Source organism: Dreissena polymorpha, chromosome 2 (genome assembly GCF_020536995.1).
Source record: "Dreissena polymorpha isolate Duluth1 chromosome 2, UMN_Dpol_1.0, whole genome shotgun sequence".
Classification (NCBI taxonomy): domain Eukaryota; kingdom Metazoa; phylum Mollusca; class Bivalvia; order Myida; family Dreissenidae; genus Dreissena; species Dreissena polymorpha.
Genome location: NC_068356.1, coordinates 75,751,133 through 75,775,616, shown reverse-complemented (window position 1 = coordinate 75,775,616; position 24,484 = coordinate 75,751,133). Strand labels below are relative to the sequence as shown.

Genomic DNA, 24,484 nt, shown 5'->3' with positions numbered 1-24,484 from the left:
TCATATACTTTAAAGTGGTGGAGTTGATTTTCGTTCCTAAGTTTCAACGGTTGAACATACTACGTAAAAACCTATTATTTCGAACGCATTCTATAGTTGCGGACGTAATTGGATTTTTTTTTTGGCATATGAGCAAACAAAATATTAATGACGATGGTGGTGATGATGATGATGATGATGATGATGATGATGATGATGATGATGATGATGATGATGATGATGATGATGATGATGATGATGATGATGATGATGATGATGATGGTGATGATCAAGAAAAGTATTCCATAATCATCTGCCTTTTTGTGCAACAATGGGCATTAGAACCGTCCTAATGTTGTTGTTTTTTAACTTTAATCTAGGATAATTATCAGCCGACTAAAAAGCGAGATGCAGGCTCGCATGAAACTCAGATAATAATTAGCCGACTTAAAGAAGCGCAGACTCGATTCGTTATTTGATTGTTCCATGTATCTTATCACAAAATCATACTCGAGCATTAATCTCTGAAACATGAGACGCCAAAGGTCCTCAAGTTTACACTGTTCTTTGTTTAAAGCGGCTGTTAGGCAGTGTCTAAACCGTTGGCTTTATTATGCATTGAATTCTACAGTTGTTGTTATTGATAAAGTATTCACAGAAGATTTTGAAACGCAATCCTATCCTTAAGTTTGAACTGACAATAGATCAGTATAGGCATTGTTTTCAAAAGATATTTGCCACTGGTTTGAACGTTGTGTAATCTGCTGTAAGTTTAATGCTCTATACGAGTAATAGAGCAAATGTGCGGTTTCAATTATCAGCTGTAATTATTTTAAAGAAATATTTTAAAATAATATTTTAATATATTTATTTTTAAATAAATAGTTTTTTTAAAAATAACATACACACAGACACACACACACACACAAACACACACACGCACGCACGCCCGCACGCCCGCACGCACGCACGCACACACGCACGCGCACACACACACACAGACAGACAGACAGACGGACGGACGGACGGACGGACGGACGGACAGACAGACAGACAGACAGACAGACAGACATACAGACAGACAGACAGACAGACAGACAGACAGACAGACAGACAGACAGACAGACAGACAGACAGACAGACAGACACGTCCATGTCGAAACAGGTATATTTCTCTCTGTTTTACCCTTTATCACGTTTGTTGAATTGTCAAATGCCGCTTGCTTTTCATCCAGATTAGCAAGAAAGTGATTATTTCGTATTAATATTCGCTCTATTGCTCGCATTTACTCGCTACACAATTTCTTTGCGGGATCATAAAATGACAGCTAAAAATTAAATTACCCCCTCTATAATGCATCAAAATGAGTGCATGTGTCTTTGAAATCAGTTCCCCGTATCGACACATTTAACCGCCAATCTACACCTATAACAAATTTGTTTTAAAAATGTTCTTTAATATGTAATAAAACTCTTTATCATAATGTATTTAAACACCATGAAAATGCTGTAAAAAATATTGTAGCACTAATAACTGTTTTGAACCCTGTATTAAAACACCATAACTTTGCAAAATACGGTTCTATGCAAATCCATTTAAATCGGTTAAATAATTACATTTTGGTAATTTGTAAATTGTTTTGCTTCGTCACAAGCGACGCAGCTTTTCGTCCCTCTTGAGTAAATCATCATCTGTTTTGATGAAAGGAAAACATATAATGTACATTTATTTTTGAGTCTGTCCTTTTAAAATGTTCTGAATATTTTTGCAAGCACAAGCTTTAATTTAGAAAATGATTGCAGCAACTTATTATAGGGATCATGCTCATGTTAGAATAATATATTGTATATCAAACGGCATGGCATATGTTTGTAATATAAATGAAAAATAAGAAATTATATTTAAATTCGACTTAAATGAATATTAATAGTTATCTGTCTTGCCTTTTGATAGGTGTCCCTGTAAACTATACTTTTAATCATTTTTTATTTTGTTCGATTTGTTACTTAACTAATTATATTCTTAAAACCGTAGTAAATAAAAAATGATCGCATTATTGCTGCCTTTTAAGTAAGCATGTTTCTCTATCTGTTTAAGTGTTAATAACCCGCCGGGTCTAATCAGTTTCACTTGTTCAGTTTGACCAATCAAAAGAAATAGATTCGACCTACTGTTTTATAAAATGAGTCGTGTTCTGAGAAAACTGGGCATAATGCATGTGCGTAAAGTGTCGTCCCAGATTAGCCTGTGCAGACCGCACAGGCTAATCCGGGACGACACTTTCCGCTTAAACATGATTTTCGGTAAGGAGGGACTTCCTTGAAACTTAAAGTACCATTAAAGCGGAAAGTGTCGTCCCTGATTAGCCTGTGCGGACTGCACAGGCTAATCTGTGACGACACTTTACGCACACGAATTAAGCCCAGTTTTATCAGAACAAGACTCATATAATACGGCCGCACTCTGCGTAATTTGGGTTCATTGCATGTGCGTCAAGTGTCGACCCAAAATAGCCTGCGCAGTCTAAACAGGCTTATCAGGAATAAGACTTTCCGAGTAGACTTGATTTTCATCCAAAATAGAGTGCCTATAATCGAAAAATTGCATCGTTGGGACTGGCAATACCTTGCGGGTTAAATCGGCTTTTAGGAGCTTTCAATAACAGTTTTGAAGAGCAGTTATTGTAGTCCCTCCTAATTGACTTTGCATGCTTTAAGTCCATATGCCTGTTCGGTCGCAAGACTACGTTGGCTTATCGTGAGCTGTAACTGTCAATTATTTAGGCCAATCGATACATGTATTTACCAATGTTTGCTATCTTGAACTTTGATAGTTTCCTTCAATATTGTGAAAGCAATATCTATCAATTATCCTAGACACAGTGGAATGGATGAGCAAACCATGTGATGTTTAAGCAAATGAAAATGTCTTTTCTGTGGTCTTCATTATTGTATTTGTGGAATAAGTGACAACAACGTTAGTCCGAGCTCAATTAATGTCTTAAATATATCAAAAAGCATTTCAGAAAAAAGGTATGATATACATTTCTTGTTGTGCTTTGTTTTTGTTAAAATATAGCTATTTCTACAATTCAGTGATGAAAACACTGTTGTTGTTTTTTTTCTTTTCAGATACATCATGGATGTTTTGACTGACTTAATCACATGCCCGATTTGCATAGAAACGTTCGATAGTCCTCGCTTATTGCCGTGTCAACATACTTTCTGTGAGCGATGTATGACGTCGTATATTTCAAACTGCCTCGCCCATGCGCAGCGCAAATCAAAGACGAACCAATTAAAATTCATTAATTGCCCAGTTTGTAGGAAAAGAACATATATTAAAAGTAAAAGTAGTTTGGATGGCAACGTTTTTCCAAGAAATTTCGTCATCCAAACTTTAATTGAAAGCCAATGCATTTTCGAAAGTTCAAACAGACGAAACAAAATGGCGAGAGTGACTTGTGAACGTTCGACTCAAACTGGGGAAGAAAAACTTGTGATAAAACAAAGCAAGTGTTCTAAAAAGAAACACAAGGCGACATCAAACGTTCGCGGATGCTTACACCATCGGTTAGTTCCGATGCCTTCCCAGTCGAATAAAATAATGCAGACAGATACAGTTGTTGGTGACTGTAACTTGCAGGATCTCGGCGAAAAAGTGGTCATAATAAACGAGAATTATTTTTCGCTGGAGTGCATATTGATGAAAGGCGTTATGGGTCCTTTCATTCAAAACATTGAGCGATTTGATACAAGCAAAAGTTTAAAGCGTATAATCAGCTCTTTGATTATACTCCTGTTCTGTACAATAATGTACATGAAATGTTGGAACTATTTTACGACTTTGGAAATTTGCATTTGCAAAAGTGTTCTTATTTATTTCACAATAACGTTTGTTCGACAGCTATGCACTTTAAAATTCACTGAAAGAACTCTGGCCAGTACAGCCGACAAGCTTGTTGGAAAATCAGCAGATAAAGTGACTACCGGTAGTCGCTATCGAAAGGAAACAATTCGTTGTCGACTCAGACTTATGTCGGAAATTAAGCACATCGTTTACTCCTCCATGTTTCACATTTTATATATTGGAGTGGTTGTCGTCTCGATATTTTCTGTCGTGTTTTGCATTACATTTATTAATAATTTAACAATTGTTTTCACCGGCAGTGGAACACTTTATTCCGTAGGCGCAGACGAATGGAAATGTGTAAGATTACTGATGATATTTTTAGACACAACCGATGGAGTTTTTAAGGTCATAAATGGTATCGTTGCCGATTTTGAAAACTCTAAATTGGAGAATATTTTACAGACAATATTTGGAAAATAAAGAAATTGTTTCCACATATATGTATAATCATTGTATTAAATATATCTTTTAATAAATGATGAATTTCAACAAATTGTTTCAGGACAAATAAAATTGAAACGGTTGTTATTGTAATATAAAAAAAACAAACATGTGTGTTAGTTTTATTAGTTTTGTAAGTAATTTGCAATATAGAACCTAAAGAAAAAATCATAAACATGTTTCACTTCTTTATATTAAGATTTGCCAGAAATATAATAAGATAATTATGTATCATCCGAAATCGGATTCTATTCTTGGAACATAGTAAACTAATTACGTGACGTTGTAGACAAATGCCTTATTATGTGTTCATGCTCTATTTATGGATGTGTTTTTTTTCTGGTTAGATTTTCTAATGTGAAATGATCACTTGAAATTAGTTATATATTTAATTGAGATATCGTTAAACCAAATTAAAAAACTGTAATTGTGAGAAGTAGTAGTAGTAGTAGTAGTAGTATTAGTAGTAGTAGTAGTAGTAGTAGTAGTAGTAGTAGTAGTAGTGGCAGTAGCAGCAGCGGTAGCAGCAGCAGTAGCAGCAGTACTAGCAGTAGTAGTAGTAGTAGTAGTAGTAGTAGAAGTAGTAGTAGTAGTAGTAGTAGTAGTAGTAGTAGTAGTAGTAGTAGTAGTAGTAGTAGAAGTAGTAGTAGTAGTAGTAGTAGTAGTAGTAGTAGTAGTAGTAGTAGTAGTAGTAGAAGTAGTAGTAGATGTAGTAGTAGTAGTAGTAGTAGTAGTAGTAGTAGTAGTAGTAGTAGTAGTAGTAGTAGTAGTTTGTGTTGTTGTTGTTGGTGTTGTTATTGTTTTTTATTCGGTTTTGAATAAAAATGTTCGAAGACGGTGCAATAATGAGTCTGCCACGACAAGACAAAAAAGAAAACAAGAACAGAAAAGTATGTTATGTGGGATTTTAAAACGTTGATCAGTAGCCCCGAAGATCGCCGATGTTTTCTGAGCGTAATGCAGATATTAACGAGCGCTCACGAAGATTGACGTCCGCTCACGAACATGTTTGACTGACAACTACTGACAGGCGTATGCCATAAAGATACTAATGAACATGAAGTAGTTGAGGCCCATATTGACAATCTTATCTCTCTTTAGTTGAACGTATGGTGTTTTTTTCGATAAAATTGGAAATTTAAGTACTGTACTTTGAAGAAAAAAACAACTGTTTACACACCATTTAATTAAGTCTAATATAAGAAAAAGTATTTTACAGAATATTCGATTCTTGAAAATTAATACGTTTTGGAATACACAGAAAGCCTTTATCTTTGATGGATTGTTTTAGAAAATTATGAATCGACGATTTATTTTAAACCAAAACCATTATAAAAGCGTTTGAAACTAATGAAAACTCCCTGGCTGCTCTTATCCCTTTGCATGCTGGGAAATTTGTCGTCTGTTAAAATGTTGTCTGCTGAATTTCTAAAATTAGCATTTTCTTCGATTGTTTTCAAAGAATGCTATCAGAATAGCAAACAGTTTGGATCCTGATGAGACGCCACGTTATGTGGCGTCTCATCTGGATCCAAACTGTTTGCAAAGGCCTTCAAATTCGGTTCCAGCACTGAACGAGTTAACGTCTGTACATACATTCATTTTACTGTTAAAACTTTTAATGGTAAAGCACGAATTTTTCAATGTTATACCAACGCGCTCTTTACAGTTTTAATTATATGTAAATATATAATTTGTATTGTTTATGGTTAAATACAACGATTTTTTATTGTTTAAAGCTAAGACGTTTTATGGGCTAAATCACATTTATTTGATGTTAACTCGCTGACTAATTATGGTTTATTAAACATGAATGTTTCACTCATAGAGGGTGCATCGTTTTGGAGACATTGCCAACGGTTTATGAAAAAAAAATGATTATTTGTGAATTTGAATGAAATATCGGATAATATGTAAACCTATGCAATACGTATAGACCTTACAATGAAATCAAACCTATTGCTTTTTTATTTCTTACTTGAATACGATAAATGTATACACTGCGCGAAATTAAGTGTCACACCATGACGTCCACCGTTGTAGTGGGGACATATTGCTTAATTAAGTCTCTGCAATTGTTCATTGTTTTATTTTTGTGTTAAGAATTTTAATTTTTTAAATTTTATAGTTAACAGGTTGAGCATTCAGTGGTATGCCTCACTGGTTGACCGCCTAGAAAGATATTAAACTATCTTCATCTCCAAGGTTTGCGGGCCTCAGACAAGCGTTCTCCTATTGTCATTATTTATTACCGCACAATAATTATAATTTACATTTACACGAAGTCCAAATATATATACTGAGTTATTTTTGGTCTTTTGACTGCATTTTATTGTTGTCGTCTGCGCTCGCCTGTCACTGCGCGCGCACACTTTCAGCGTTTTCTGAAAGCAGGCGACATTTTTTGGGTGATTCCTCTTGACGTCATTTTGGTTTTGTTCAAAGGATCTGATTCGGTGCAATTTCTTTCTTAGTTTACTTTTTCGCCTTACCTTTATAAGAATAATTATATTTTATTGTATGTGCTTTAATTAAGTGACACCAAAATAACGATTTTAACCGTTAACATATTAAAAAAGGCACATCCAGCCAGAAGAGAAAACTATATTGGAACCATTCTGTGTCGATTATATCTAAAAAAAATAGGCCTGATTACATGGGTCAATTTAACTAGTCATTTAGTGGATAGATCGGATGCTTAAAATGCGACTGTAAGTACAAAGTTTTGTTTTACTCTTTCCTTCTTCTTGTTTTGTTTTGCTTCTTATTCTTGTTTACTGCAATTGTTAGAATGACCTGTTGTAACACCGACCACTGCATTTCGGTTGTTTCTCTTACACGTTTTATTGCTTCATTCGGCTTACATTTCGCCGTTGACATTTGTTTTGTATTGCGTTGTGAATGTCTGTATGAATTCAATTAATTTTAGTTTATTCTTTTTGTAGTGTTGATCAGAAATTCACATTTAATCTTGTAATATATCGCGTTAATCGCTGCCGCAGTACTTGGCAAACATATCGCTCTGTATCGTAATGTTGCAGTAAATCTTCTCTACGATTATGTGCCTTTTCGAATTATAATTTTTTTCTCCTTTTTTAAGAAAAGATGTACATTAATAAATGTGGGTGTAGAGGGTGCCTTGGTGAATATCCACACTTGGCCGTTTTGAATAACACCATGTTTTTTCTCGCTAAATTGTTAATATGCTGTTACAACGTATTCAACGCAATAGTTGATTATGGTTATAAAAAACACTTAAAATTGCGTTAGCATTTAAATATTAAGAGTTAAGATTTAAGTTGATGTTGCAGTGCTATTTAGCGTGTTAAACTTGAATGCGATTAATAAAAAAACGTAATTAGCACAAGGCTGATATGTATGAGCATTATAAATAAGGACATGGCAGAAATACATTTCCTATATGATCGACAGCTGGTAGAATTTTATTATTAATAAAACTTATTAACATTTAGAAACCAACGTCTTAATTGCACTACACTGACATATTGTCATCAAAGCATCGAACTTTCGTTATGATTTCCACGTATATTGATTATTGAATTATGTTAAACATGTTTAAGTGATCAAGACATCAATGCATTGCTTATTGTACGTATGTAGGTAACGTGCAGTTGCCATTGCTTTGCATTATATAGGTTTAATCAGATTTTGTTTATCAGACTTAATAAAATGAATAAAAGAATATAACATTCATACTTAAAATCCGTAATTAAAACAAAAATAACATTTTATCACAATGTTGGGCTCACGGATAATTGATAACATAATCACAACTCACAAAAAATAAATACAATAAATATCATCAGAAATAATGTATGGCTTAACGACTATACAACTGATGTCTATAAATAGCGCAGCCTGTATAAGCTTCAGTCACTAAGCTGTTAAACTAAATGACTAAACGTTCTTGTATAAGCCTCAGTCACGAGGCTTTTAAACTAAATGACTAAACGTGCCTGTATCAACAACACAGATCGTTTTTGACGGAAATGGTTAATTAATCAACGTCAGACGAGAGAAATCATCATTTATATAACAAGTGAAATAGTGGTTATGGCATTAATAGTTTAAATCATTTATTTTTTTAGAGATGTGACTTCATGGGGCATTTTCACAGATTTTGGCAGGTATTGAAGTTTGTCTTTAATTGCTTTATTTTGATAAATGTAAACATTGGATCTAAAAAGCTCGAGTAAAAAAAATACAAGAATAAAACTAAAGAAAAAAGAAAAAAAGTAACCCTCAACTGGGCTAAAACAAAATTGGCCTCTGGAGTAAAAGTCAATCAATTTGACCACTCGGTCATTTGTGCCCTTACAATGAGTCAAGTATTTTATTCTTTATAAGCAATCTTGGTAGTATCACAAAATATAACGACAACAATAGAACTCTCCGAGTCGTTTCGCGTGGCGACGCTTTATAATTTTCAGGTTTTTAAATCGTCAAAAGATGCATATAATGGATATTTTAGAGCATGTTAATTCTTCAGTATAAATGTTTCCTCACAAATAGCATAACTACAACGAAACAGTTTTGAATCTGAAACAATTTTTTTATATAAATTTTGTCCATTTACCCAAACGTGAAAATGCCCCTTTAAAAAGGAAGCCCACAAGTTTTATAATCTTAAGATATTGAGGTAGAAGTATGCGACACACGATGTATTTAAATATTGAACTTAAATATTTGAAATTTTCCCATCATCACCTAAGTGCTGAATATATAATATAGTATACACAACCGGATAGTCTTTATGTTCACCTTGTTCAAATCAACAAACACGCGCGATATAGGTATACGTCAGTTTGTTAATCTCCATTACATTACTGGATCATTTTGAAAATAAAGAAAAAAATGCGAACATGATTGTACAAATAAAATACAATTCCTTTAAGCAAACAGCGCAGACCCAGATGAAAGCCGCATGATGCGGCGTCTCATCTGGGTCTACGCTGTTTGCCAAGGCTTTTTTTCTACACGCTAGGCATACATGGGTTAACAATATCCTAATATTCTCTGGATGGCACCCTAACGCGACGCCAAATTGAGATATAAAAAGAAATAATATCTTACAATCTCATATATAGATCAGATTTAAAATTCAGCCTATTACAGTTTTGTTTTTATTCTAAAGAAAATAATCAATAAATTATGACGAATTTGGGATTATAACGCTTCCATACGGTCCTTGTAAAGTTATTGCACAATGCTTAACATACAATCAAATCGAAACGTTTTTGTCATATTTCATGGAAGAAAAACAACAACATAACAAATAAACAGTTTTTTTATTTGGATATAATTGTATTATTCGTATACTGTTTCTATTGTGTTTAAACATTTCAGCTTCGCCGCCTTTATAATGTAATTGATAAAAATGCAATATCACATACGATAGCGTATTGGTTACACGTTAATTAATAGAGCCTTGTTCTGATAAAACTGGGCTTAATGTATGTGCGTAAAGTGTCATCACAGATTAGCCTGTGCAGTCCGCACAGGCTAATCAGGGACGACTCTTTCCGGCTTAACGTGATTTTCGGTAAGGAGGGACTCCTTTGAAACTAAAAATACCATAAAAGCGGAAAGTGTCGTCCCTGATTAGCCTGTGCGAACTGCACAGGCTAATCTGGGACGACACTTTACGCAAATGCATTAAGCCCACTTTTCTCAGAACAAGACAAAATACATTAAACCAGATATAATCACTTAAAACAGATGTGTACCATACTTAAATTAAAAGCAACGACACAAACTGCAGCATACAGAAAAACACGGTAATAAAATATACATTTATTCATAATTAAGACCATTAACTACGCCACAAACATAGTGACACTTCTCATAAAAATGAACTTATTCACAAGACGAGCAGGGACTGGTTGATAATTAATAATACAGTTCATTCCGCGGTTTAATTAGTATTTACGTAGTACTTGATTGAGACACGAAGCCGACTAATCGCCTGTCGATCACGGTACACGGTCAAAACGTCTAAATATGCCATACAATGGGAACGACATGTCTGTGTTCAGCTTTAGCGTCAACGTCCGTTACATGACGTCCACGCCATTTCGTTGCGTAATTAGTTAAGTATACGCCCATTTACGCGGCGTTGTGTATTGAAACGACCGGTAAGACGTGATTTATTGCATATATTGGAGCATGGTTTTACCATAACACTATAATACATGGCGATATATTTTGTAATTAGCCAATATATTTACCAAATGTAATGTTACCGGATGATGTTGTCATATGTTTTATGTTTTGTAACATCTAGGTACGAAAACATTACGCTTGCCCCATTACAACAATAAGTACTTTGGAGACTGTTCACGTGATAGATGATTTCTGGTTAATATGTTATACAGAACACGACCGCAACGTTATTATTTGATGTATGATTTCTTACTTCTCATTATTAAATTGGTTTTGGAAATTTATGGTAATATGGCTCGAATTCATCGACAAGAGCATATACTGTAGAATCACCTGCTACCAAAGCAAAACATGCAAATTATAAATATATATTTGCCCTAATTACAAAAAAATGAAATTTAAATCGTACATTTACAGTGTGTTAAGTTATTCAGATGATAAAAGAGCAAGCAAAACACTTCTTTACAGCATCTCATTTGTTATAAGGCCTAGACAAAAATGACTTTTTCCTCAATAGGAAAGTATGTCTTTAAGCATACTGTTAAATCTTTCAATATAAGCCATGTGGGCACACATGTGAGCACAGGCGATATGCAGTGTTTTAATACAACAATAGTTTGATTAATTTGAATTTTACGATATTAAGTAGTAAATATCATCTTTTTTACTGTAAAATTCAAACCACAGTCATCTGCAATGTATGTTACACGTGTATATTTTGTGATTCATTCTGGCCTTAGTATGAATGTGGGCTAGCCGGTTTGAACCCATAATGCTTTGGCATTGAACATTCCAAGGCGGTGACGTCTGCTTTTATCACTTGGTATGGTAAATGTTGTTCTGCATTTAATAGGTCATTAGTCACGTGTCTTAAATAAAAGAACGTAAAATAAGCTCGAGTTGCGTGATTTATATAGGTTTTAGTTATGCTGACAGAGTGCAGTGTTTGAAGTGTGAATTCACTCAGCTAAATGCAAATTTTGTTTCAAACAATTACATTTTTACCACGTTTAGATAATTAACTAAGATGTCAACGTGTCAACATATCTGCGCCTTATTATGCATCGGTGCATTTGAAATAAAATAATAATAAAAACAACAATGAATAACTTAAATCAAAGTCAAACTCAAAATAGAACAGGACTGTTTACTGCAATTGTTTTAACATAAAATATTGTATAAACAGTGTTTATTTTATCGATGTAAACACATATAACATTTAACAATTGTGTTATGTATAAAATGATAACACCTGAAGATTGTTAACAAACATACCGCAGAATTTGAAATGTCACACAAACATACATTAATATTAATGTCCAGTCAATCGAATTTCTAACTAGACTCGTAACTTACGTATGTGGGAGTTTATAGGGAATAACGATTAATCGATCACAATAAAACTGAAATGCAAAGTAATAAATAAAATTACTCTCAATAAAATGTACTTGTCTCACATTTAAGCCCCTTGTGTGTTATGGTATCTATTTTATGTGGGGTTTATTAACAATACGCAATTAAAATACGTATAGATTACGAAACGGAAGGAGGAGAAGAAAATCTCAACAACGTACGCTTTGTAGAAAAGAAAGTAACATCATGGGCGTCTATATATGTTACACGCCACTTCATTTATGTCTAGTATGTTTCCTTAAAACAAAGGTTGTGTTGGCTTATACAGAACTAAAAATTGTATAACAATATGCGAATTCAATGTGTTTATTACAATATACGAAATCAATGTGTTTATTACAATATACGAAATCAATGTGTTTATTTTTTATTTTGTTGTAGTCATCTAAGCGATCAATACAAAAATATATCAAACCCGGTGTCAGTGTTTGTATTAGGGTTATCTAGACTAAGTTTTAAGAAATCAATCATTCTTAAAGTCAAATATTTAAAGAATGATATATTATGCGTATTGTGATACACAGTTTTATTTAAAATAACAAAAACATCATTCACAAAAGCAATTCGTACTGATAAACTTTATAAAAAATAAACTTTAAAAGCGAACCCCCGTAAAGATATTTTGACAACCAACACTTCCGTTTCTATAACAATCACTTTACGGGACGTTTGACAGATACGTCAGTCAGGAAATAAGATGATCGACATGTTTATTAGATGCTCTACATTCCGGAATACATACATTATTTCCCACTGTTTCTTAAAGTAGTTATGTTGCTTAACTTCTAAATAGTATCTTAAGGTATTTTTGTAAACAGGCAAAACTTAAAATATACATATAAGCATCGCTTTGGAAAACAGAGCTTTATGCATGTACGTAAGGTGTCGTCCCAGGTAAGTCTATAGAATCTGCAGTTTTTCGTTTGATGGAAGTCTCTTCAAAACGAAAATCCAGTCTCGGCGGAAAGTGTTGTCCCTGATAATCCTGTTTGGACTGTGTTGCCCCGGCTAATGGGACCACCTTTACGCACATGTTTTGAAAACAAATTTGTTTATAAAGATATGCTTGTAAAACCAAACTTTGTAAAGAAGTTCGTACCGAAAGAATAACTTTGTGTTTTGTCTTATTTTTACCGGACTACCGCATGGCATAATTAATAGCATAGTTTATTATTTATCTTTCGTGTTCCTGTCAACCGTGCTATTCCTGTCCCTATCAGCGCCTAACTTCTTCTACAGTAAAAGCTTCCTAGCCTTCTTTATTCATGCCTCAATGTCAATGTCAAATGTATTAAATAGCAAGTACCGGGCATTTAAGGATTTCCAACAAAACTTCCTATGCCACCATACCAGTGTCAAATGTAGGAGATAAATTGAAAAGATTAATCTATGTCCGTTACAAATATCTTTAAGCCTTAATGTTGCAAAGTTTCTGATTTGTATCAGCGTTTTTATGACGCCATATTAGTGCAAGTATTTTTAAAAAAAAAATACATATTGATTGGCGTTACTTTTCAGGTGCTAGCAGCACTTTTTTGCATGCCACCTTGTTATTGCCAAATGCAAGCGTTGTATTCCGGGAATGTAATACAAATGAATATAAAATGTGTTCAACAGTTATTGTCGTTAATTTTCAGGTTTCTTGCAACACTTCTATATGCCGCCACATCAGTGCCAAATGTCGCCGCCAGGGGTCGCCTTATGGAGCCCACGCAGAGGTCAAGTCTGTGGACACGAGGCTTCGACTCACCTGTCAACAATGACGACTCCGGTTTGAACTGTGGTGGTATGTGGGTAAGTTATAAAAGAAGAGATTTTAGAGTATTGTTGAGAATACACTATCTCGTAATGTGTATTTTGAACAATTAAATTTGCAGTTGAAATAATGACGTTACTTCGTATCATACGGAGCAACACCTGCACGTTTAAATATTTAAAGTTTAAGAACACTTTTAGAATTTGTGCTTTCGCGACAGACAGATAGATAGACAGACGGACAGATATCTTTCGTGGTTCCACTAGAATAATTACCGTAATTACTCTAAGTTTTCGGACACCCTCTCTTATATAAAAAATAATTATTTTTCGTGACTCTTAATTTTCGGGCATACCGGTTTCGTCCATTATTAATGTCTCTTCATTTTCGGACAGTATATTTAACAGGGCTATTCTACAGATTTCGGTCCTGTTTTAGCTTATCTTGTGACACTTCGATCATGGATTTTTACAACCGGATAAAGGTGATAAATCTTACTTGCCTGAGGGCAATCGACCGTTACAATCGCGTCATTGGGTAAGAAAACATGTATACCGGTAGAAAACAATTGATTCACCCAACAGCATTTGAAACAGTTTCGTCTTGTTAAGGAAGCAGAATGTTTTATGTTTTTACCTTTTTGTTCTATATCATTTAAGGCAATAGTAATCAAAGCTGTGAAGTTTTATTTATTTTTTAAGCAGAAAAAGAAGACTTAATCACGATAAAATAATTCAACTTTGATTTATCGCTTTTATTTCAATATACTTGTAATTATAATTTTCGTACACCTTATTTTTTGTCTCTTAATTTTCGAGCACCTGTAATTTTTGAATATTTTTCGTATCTAAATTTACGGACACGAAAAACAACTATTTTAAGTGTCCGAAAATTTAGAGTAATTACGGTATACTATTTATCACTTTTCCGCAAGCATCGTTGACAAAAAGCGGTATAAAGTGTGCCAAACCTGTTTTTATTTGTACGCATGTTTTCTTAGAAATGTATGTAAATGTTCATGTCACATATGTTCCTAACATGCTAACACTTGGTATCTATGTAATATAAACAATTGAATATGTTAGTATGTTAATCTTTAAAATGCGAAATATTGCTTTTGTGCGTTTTCATTAGCTCCTTTTTATAACTGACCAATCGCATTCTGTTATTTTGCTGAAATTACGTTGCAACTTTCCGTTTTTCCTGATGTTAATGTAATTTGCTTATTTAAAAAACGTGTGATAAAAATGATATTCAACTCGTTGTCATTGAATTCCATGATTTATTTAACGCGTCCGGGACATTTTTAATTAATCACGCTAAAGGTTCGCTTACTTGCAAAATGCCTCAACTCGTTTAATATGTCATGCCCCATCCTGAATCATATCCTAAATTATAATCATTATGATGTAATGCATACGTTCACATCATTATATCAAGGTATAAGGCTTAAAATATGCTCTAATTACTTGCGCATAATATCGAAATAGATTTTAGATTAAGTTTTTTTTTCCTTTAACACAATTGTTATGTCGTATATTGAAAACCTTCAAAAACACCATGTTTTACATTTACATGAAGACGACTATGCTAAGTAGTTAAATATTGAGGACGAACGCGTTAGTGGCACTTAAAAGGCTAAACTAAATAAAACGTTTTCACGGAATTATCAACCTATAGAAACATTATCAGCAGACATTGTCTTGTAACTATTCGTAAGTGTTGTTTTTATAAGGCAAGTGACCATTGCCTTCGCAGTAAATGTCGATTTATAAAACTGGACACAAAACGTGAAAAATAACTCAATCAGGAATGTTCATCGCCTCAGAAAGATCAATTCAAAGAATTGGGGTTAAAATCTGGTCAAAGGCATGACAAACCTCGCATTTAACCATGAAATAATCTTGACACACACTAGTGTAAATGCAAATTTAGGTCGTAGCTTTGCAATTCCAATTCATGGGCAATCGAATATAATATCAATCAAATCTCATTGCCATGTTATTATTCGATGGTTCAATGTGGTATTGTGTGGTGTGTCCTATTTAATTATACCTATATTTAATATGCACCAGTGCATTTTTTTCATAATTAAGTTCTTATTATAAAACAAACTATGTCTAAATGATTGCTGATATATTCGTACGCATGGGCGAAAGAATATGTGTGCAAGGTAGTTCTCGTCAATAAGGAATGATTAATCACATACAATTGTTTTTATTTGCGCTAATGCAATTAAGCGGAGACCGGTCAATGCCACGTTGAGGTGCATCTGAACCTTCTAATGACGTACAAATTATTGTTTTAGTTCCGTAGATCATACCTTAAACACTAATTAATTGTGGATATAATACCAGACTAAACTAAATACTTTTGATTTTAATGGCAGATAATACCATCTAGTGTCCAGCATTTGTTTTATTTGGTATCCAGTGACATTTATTGCAATTCGATCGTTCTTTTGCATGTCATGTTGTTTATTATGTCTAATGGAATGTTTGACCATCAAAACGTCAAATGGCATTAATTGCAATTCGATTAGGTCCTGCTTGTTGTTTATTATTTCTCATGTTGACCGTCAAAATATGGAAAGGGAGGGGGGGGGGGGGGGGGGGGGCTAAACAAAATGCTCATAACTACATTCGTGAATACCAGCATAAAGTACACATATATTAGGTTCAATTGGTTAAATGTTTGCGTGCTTCTTAATTGAACTGAGAGTTGTCACTTTAAATGAAATACACATTATCATACAAGTATCATTGCCACCAACTTTATTTTGTCAAAACACAAGCACAAATGATCACGAAATACACTATTTATAAAAAGTAGCATATGTGTCGAGTTTGATGTATGTGGTATATAGTAGCTACAGTTTATCAAAAATAATTAAACAAAACTATCACATATAATGCAATAACTTTAAACATGAAAAAGCCCTTAAGATTGTAAAAAATATATAAAGATTCACATGCTGGTAAAACATGACCATACAACAGACAACATATAAAATATTACGTAAATTTGTACGCGTTAACAAGCACCTTGAAATAGGCAAGAAACAATAAACATGATTGAAAGCGGTCATGTCAAGTATAATAGTAAAATAATGGCACATCTTCAATCATTTGCATTTAATTATTGATACTTTAGGAACTGTATGCCTAGATGCAACCAAGAAAGATATAATATTTATAATGTATATAAAACTAAAACATAATAATTATTTTATGTAATGATGCTATGATGAATCTCACATTTATTAAATACGCTTTTTTAAACAGAAAAACCTTTTAGAAAGCATATATAGTCACACGCCTTTATATACTTATATATAGGCGCGTTTTAAGACAGTAATGGTGAAAATCACAGTTTCCTGTAGTGGTCTTCATCTTTTCATGTGTATAAGCTAGGAATTAAAGTATCAGTCAAAGATTGACCGTTGCCATTTTTCGCTTTTGTATGATTCGCAATTGTTTTTCCCATCAGTATCAACTACCAGTTAAAGTGTCATTCGTATACTTAATGTAAGCCTTTTTCACGCCTGTTCAGACACAACACGGTGTAAACGGCGGCAAATGTGGCGTCTGTGGTGATCCCTACAACATCCGTCCCCGTCCCAACGAGCCAGGGGGTATCTATGCCAACGGAATCGTCTCTAACAAGTACACAACCAACGACACCTCAATCCTCGTCGTGGTGGACCTTCAGAGTTTCTTGGGCGGCCATTTCGAGTTTCGTATCTGTCACAACAATGACCCGAAGGTCTCCGTGACGCAGGATTGCCTCGACGAACATCAGCTCAAAGTCTGGGACGTTTTCAGCCAAACGCCTACATTGAGGTAAGTTATACGTTTAGATGCCTGTTCGTGATCTATGCAAAATAAAGATTATTGTGATAAATTGTAAAAAAAAAGTGAACATTAGCTCCAGATACATGAAAGAATACCTGTTAGCCTCACAAGATTCTTTATACTGTAAACGTATAGAAATTCGTCGGTATGAAATTACGTGGTTTAATTAAAAAAAAATAATTCGTTCACACGTAATTTCGTGGATTTCAAATAAAAAACAACTAATTCGTTGTAGGTCATTTCGTGGATTTCAAATTTTTGGGGAAGACATTCATAATAATTAAACTTTTATTAAAACAACCACAGTAATAACGAAGCATAATCTGCTAATTTGTGATGACAGCAAGACTTGAGGTTAATGTGCACTGAATCATGAGAGTGTTGCCGATAATTGTCGATAAGAGCAATAAAGTGGCGCACTTGTGGGTACCTGCTCGCTAATTGCCATCAATGTGGTTTTGACAATATTTGCAATTCTCGGCGCAATCGGTCCCCTAGTAGTAACAATTGAGTAACAAGGTCCCCAAAATACACGTGTGGAAACCGTTATGTCTCTTTTAACTTTAATCGGCACTTATTGACGTATGTGATAAATCTTCAAACTGTTAATTTGACGACGTCACGTAAACAAGAACAATCCTTGATGTATAGTTTAAATACCCTGCTTGATTTAAAAATAGTATTACCCAAACACTTATCAAGAAAACAACATATTGTATACACTAGCATATCTCAATCAAATAATGTCTTTTTCAACATGGTTGAAAAGCGGAACAGTTAAGTAACGTTCTCCTACTATAGCAGGATTGCCCGACCCTGCAAAGGCTCAGTCTACGACTGAAGCATTATTGACACAGGCCGCTAACGATTCAGTGACAGAAATGGTCAATGGCAGTAAACGGAAGCTTTGGGAGTACGGTACATTCGGAAATTACCGATTTCGGATTAAAAATGTATAAATAATCGTTGGTACTTAAATTCGTGGTTCAGCGGACTAACGAAATCCACGAAAATTCGTACCACACGAAATTTAATGGTTTTACAGTAATCACCAGTTGCATCACCAGTTGCATAAACAATAAAGAGTCGCGTTCTGAGAAAACTGGGCTTAATGCATGTGCGTAAATTGTCGTCCCAGATTAGCCTGTGCGGACTGGGACGACACTTTCCGCCTAAATTGGATTTTTGCTAAGAAGAGACTTCATTTAAACGAAAAATGTCATAAAAGCGGAAAGTGTCGTCCCTGATTAGCCTGTGCGGACTGCCCAGGCTAATCTGGGACGACACTTTACGCACATGCATTATGCCCAGTTTTCTCAGAACGCGACTCAATAAAACGGACTCCTTTTTGTCTGTTGTACAGGTATTTCCCAAAGCGCCTTGGCATCCAGAGACTCCGGGTTGAGCTACCCCGAGGAATGGTGTGCGAACTGTGCGTCCTTCAGTGGAAATGGAAAACGGGTAATGATAGCTGTAGTTTATGTTGTGTGTGTTGTTAAAAAAAAACCTGCAGTGTGTCCCGGCATCATGCGGCGTCTCATGTGGGTCTACGCTTTTTGCCAAGGCCTTTTTTCTAGACGCTAGGCATAAATCGGTTAAATATTTGTATGCTTTTTTTATACAGTGCATGCTTCCAAAACTATATTTTTGTCATAATTAAGCTCGCCATTATTCACAACATTTAAATGCATGAATATATTAAAACTGTTATTGAGATACCTATATCAAAGCTTGGCGGAATAAATATACGGTGTCGGCTTAATTAAAAACACGACCACGTGCCCAACCGAGTCCAACTATACGATAAACATCACGGGATTATGCTAATCGAGTTTACGCGAATCAGGCCAAACTTAGCAAGCTTTGATTAATGATCCTCGTTCATGGAAAACTGGACTTATTGCCTCTGCGTTTAGTGTCGTCCCATATTAGGAAGTATAGTCCGCATAGTCTAACTAGCGTCGACAATTTCGCGTTGATACATTTTTTTTGTTTTATAGAGAGTCTCTTCTAAACGATAATTCAGTTAAATCGGAAAGTGTCTACCCTGATAAGCTTGTGGGGACTGCACGGGCTAATGTGAGAAGACGCTTTACATACATGTATTTAGCCCACTTTTCCCATGACGCGACTCAAATTATCCTTACTGAAGGTCTAGGAAGACATATTTGCGATGAATACACACAACCGTCTTAATAAGCGCATAGTATAAGTTGATCGTTTCGCAAGATGAAACAATTTAGTAACAAGAAAAGTTTACGTTCGCTAAGTAATTCATCATCTGCTGTTAGTGTCACTCTGACAATCTCGCCATTGTTAATTATTTACCGCAAGAGCAGGTCTTCTATTTGGGAAGTCACGAAACGGTTTTGGTTTTTCAAAATTAATGTCATGCTGTGTCAATTTATATGCTGTATCTGTGATGAGCATTTGCCTGTACCATGATAACTTCATTCGCGTTCCTTTCATTGTATGATTGTGGTTTAAGTTCATGGAATGCTTATTGTTATATATGTTAATTGTTCATTTTTTAACAGTACTTGTTTTTTAAGCCGCTTTTATATGCAGTGACATTGTATTACAACAATTCATAACTTTTACCGGGTTCATTTTTGAGTAGGTCATAATGTAAAAAATGTCAACTTCATTTGCACGTTGTAAGTCATCTACGGTGTATTCCGTAATTCGCTTACATGAGAGTTGTACACCGTGCTCATGGTGAGATTTTATGGTCAACTCTAAATCGTCGTGCGGCGTCAATACCTACCATGCGAATACTGTTCAGGCCACATTTTTATTCTTATCTTTGTGAAACTCAGTCAGAAGCAATGTCTCAAAAATAGAGTCGTGTTCTGAAAAAACTGGGCATAATGCATGTGCGTTAAGTGTCGTCCCAGATTAGCCTGTGAACTCGGCAAAGACTAATCAGGGACGACACTTTCCGCTTTTATTACATTTTTCGTTTAAATGAAGTCTCTTCTTAGCAAAAATCCAATTTTGGCGGAAAGTGTCATCCCTGATTAGCCTGTGCACAGGCTTATATGGGACGACAGTTTACGCACATATATCATGCCCGTTTTTTTCAGAACACGACTCAATATGTTTTCCACTTTTGAAACTGGGTCACGTGGGGTAAAGCAAAATAGATCAAATTTAAAGAAAAAGCTTATGAACATTATGGAAGGTACACATTTGCCCAATCAGCATGAGTATTGCTGACAAAATGTGTTCTAGTAACATTTCAGCTGAGTTCGAGAATGGTTCCGGTCCGTAAAAAAATCCAACATTTCCGTCAAGGGCGAGCAGTTTTTCATTTATGGCTATATTAAATACTTGTGAACACTCCCGTTATAACAATGTTTGTCCAATCAATATTAAACCTTTTCAGATCATTTGTTATAATGACTTCTCGGCTGACCTCGAAAATGGTTTCTGTCCGATGAAAAACATGGCTGCCAGGGTGCGGTGTAGTTTACTTTATATGACTTTAATGAAACTTTATTAACACCCTACACATCACATTTTTGTGCATTTGCATGAAACTTGCTTAGAGCATATTATCGCGTTATATCTTGGTCGAATTTGAAAAAGATTTCGGCCCGTTGAAAAAATTGCCTCCATGGGGCGGGCATTTTTCTTTGTATGGCTACAGTGAAATCTCGTGAGCTCGATACAAGTCTAATTTGTTCAGATGATCTCTTAACCGATTTTGACAAAGATTTCGATGCGTTCCAAAATATAGTTGCCATGGGGTTGGGCAGTTTTAATTTAATGACCACTGTGCAACCGTGTGAACACTCTAGCAGTCAATATTTTGACCAATCACAATGAAACTTGCTCATAACATTTACTATAATGATATCTGGGCCTATTTTTTAAAATGGTTTTGCTCCATGAAGACACACGAGCGAAGGTGAGGTGGCTGTTTTCTTTAAATGACTATTACATGAAACCTTACCGACTCAGAACATGTGAGCTCTCATGAACTTTGAATCAATTGCTTTAAGTATTATAATAAACTTAATATCGAGGTCTACGTTGTACAAAATAAAATTTATCTATTTCCCAGCTTTGAGAATTCATACACAAAACATACATTAAGACTTCGTCGCCCATAAACGTCATTTATCATTGACCATACCCACTGAAACTGAAAACATTTTTTAAGAATTCAGAAGTATGGTATACGCTTATCTATAAAGGTCAATTTCACACATTTCATGTTCAAATGTTAAATATGTGTTTAAACTTTCACTCTGTTTTACTTAAAAAACACACTTTAATCACTTATGCTTATCACTTATGTAAACTGCACTGTGATCAACTTGTCACCTGTGTCAAATAAATGCAAAATGAAACATCGGAAACCGTATTAGAAGAAAAATTCTTCTGACAGTTCGCTGGTCTTTCCTTTAATGCAAGTGTACTATTACAAAGCGAAGTTAGAGGGTATAAACGATCACAGGTGGTTAGCGTGTGGCTATGATATTAATTAGTGAAAACATCATTTTGAATGATAAATAATCATATTATAACGAAAAATTAACTTTTCTGAAAAAAAATTATTTCACTATCAAATATATATATAACAAGGTATGCAACTCAAAATCACCCCAAAACGGGGTGCATCGCTTTGAACAGCCATATCTTCATCAATTGTGCAGCGATTTTCACGATCTCGGTCTTATTCAACGCAGAAATGAATTTCCTTTCTGGAAATGTATATGTCTTGCAATATTTTTACAAATGCTGGGTCAACTTTTAAGAAATAACACGATACACAACACGCATGACCCAGTTGACAGTGATCATGCTGTCTTTAAGACTGAAATCTTCACGGAGTAAAGGGCAACTTCCCTACAAAGTTCATGTAGTTCGATACCATAATTCAATAAAACGTATGAAAAAACATTATTACCGTTCTTGTCGTTACATTCTGCATCAAGACTAACTGTCCAGCGCCGTTTGAAACCTTTGTTTACATACATTTCAACTAACTGACATTTTAAACATACGAGTGATTTCATTGGTCCAATGCGGAGGTGTGTCTTTACAACTGGAGATTTCATTCATAAAGAATACATGATCACTGTCAACTGGGTCATGCGTGTTGTGTATCGTGTTATTTCTTAAAAGTTGACCCAGCATTTGTAAAAATATTGCAAGACATATACATTTCCAGAAAGGAAATTCATTTCTGCGTTGAATAAGACCGAGATCGTGAAAATCGCTGCACAATTGATGAAGATATGGCTGTTCAAAGCGATGCACCCCGTTTTGGGGTGATTTTGAGTTGCATACCTTGTTATATATATATTTGATAGTGAAATTTTTTTTTTCAGAAAAGTTAATTTTTCGTTATAATATGATTATTTATCATTCAAAATGATGTTTTCACTAATTAATATCATAGCCACACGCTAACCACCTGTGTAAACGATGTGCAATTATTTATCTGGTTATGTCAGATTGGTTGTTATTAATTTTTGTGTTTTAGACTTCTTTAATCAGGGCGCAGAATCAACGGGATTTTCAGTGGTTTACACACGGGCTGGACATAATGTAAACACACCGTTAAAAACTTTCTTTTCTCAAATATCTCAAGTTATTGATACATTCGCAAATATCTTTAGTGCATAAAAGACAGCTATTTGCAGTTTGTGCCGATATCTTAAGGTATAAGAATAAATTCTTGAAGACGTCTGTAATCGGTGACAACAATTCACGTTGCGTAAAGCATAACCGTGTAGTACACAAGGAATTCTTAACAAGAACACCTGCTTACGAAATGAAGTAATTCTGATGTATTTTACATTGCCATTAGCACCAAAAAGTATTGTATGCACTATTTGAAAATCTTACGAAGATTTGTTTAAGTTATTTAAAAAAAGCACAACTTACCGGTGTGCTTACATCCATTACGCAAAGGGGCGTAGCGTTTTACCATAATCGGCTTCAACGATATCTAGTTAACACGTTTTGAGGCACATTTTCCAATTTTCAGAATATCTTTTTCAATGATTCATTTTTTTTCCAGCCAATAACTGGGGCAGGTGCGCTGACGGAACGAGTCGTTTAGGATGCGGCCCTCAGGAGGAATTTTACAACTGCGCCGACATTTCTATCGAGGAATCCACAAACCCTTTCAACATCCCCAGCATAAACGACCTAACACGGGCCTCGCCCATCGTCTCCAAGAACCTCCACACCTCCAATATGGACATAGGCTACGATAGTTTCGCCGACAACGAAATTGCTGTAGCCCCCAATGCAATGCGTTTTTTGCCTAAGGACATCGTTCAAGCCGGAAATATCGGCCCAGTGATTCCGAAGTTCGATTTCTTCGACGCATCAACTGCTGCTCCAAAAATAAACAGTGACAATGTTCAACAGAGCAACATAGCTATTTCAAAAGGCGAGAAATCGGCTTCCGTCTTGGAATTAAAGTTCAACGGAGAGGTAAAGGCAGAGTCGTCAACCGCAACTGTTGCAACTGGAAACACTGTTGTAGATTCGCAAGTAGGTACGGTTAATTCTCAAGAGTTTGCAAACAATGAAACAAGCGTTAATGCAACTGAGGCGAGGGCTGTAATAAACGTCACAACTGTTACTGACGTAGAAGTAAACAATGACACCGTTACAGACAAATCTACCAATGACTTAAACACGACATCTTTGGAGTCTACGACATCCTTGGAGTCTACGACCTCAAACTCAACTCAACTCAAAGGCGATTTAACAATAGAACAAAACAATGCAACTGGAGTCGCCATATCATTTGAACAGAGTATAGCAACTGAAACAGTAGTAGCTAATGAAACAACAACTGCAGTACCCGAAAAAACGTCGAATGCATTAGCTACCGAACCAGAGATCACTACTGAAAAGATTAACAGAGGAGGGATAGCCATTTCTGCTTTTGGTAAGAATAATACATTAAGCTGA

The 24,484-nt window shown here is 35.0% G+C and overlaps 2 protein-coding genes across 2 annotated transcripts in view; both read left to right on the top strand.

The window, feature by feature from the left end:
* The first annotated feature begins 2,839 nt into the window (after window positions 1–2,839).
* On the top strand, window positions 2,840–4,415 carry LOC127867665 (uncharacterized). The gene is made up of 2 exons (XM_052408996.1): window positions 2,840–3,012; window positions 3,112–4,415. The coding sequence occupies exon 2, from the start codon at window positions 3,119–3,121 to the stop codon at window positions 4,310–4,312; it is 1,194 nt and encodes a 397-aa protein (XP_052264956.1). The 5' UTR covers window positions 2,840–3,012; window positions 3,112–3,118; the 3' UTR covers window positions 4,313–4,415.
* A 2,502-nt stretch (window positions 4,416–6,917) lies between these two features.
* LOC127869833 (mucin-22-like) overlaps window positions 6,918–24,484 on the top strand; it is a 29,153-nt gene continuing 11,586 nt past the window's right edge. Inside the window, exons 1-5 of the mRNA XM_052412493.1 lie at window positions 6,918–7,044; window positions 13,567–13,723; window positions 17,238–17,527; window positions 18,903–19,000; window positions 23,577–24,461. Coding sequence (XP_052268453.1) covers window positions 7,028–7,044; window positions 13,567–13,723; window positions 17,238–17,527; window positions 18,903–19,000; window positions 23,577–24,461 — 1,447 coding nt within the window. The 5' untranslated portion in view covers window positions 6,918–7,027. The remainder of the gene's footprint in view (window positions 7,045–13,566; window positions 13,724–17,237; window positions 17,528–18,902; window positions 19,001–23,576; window positions 24,462–24,484) is intronic.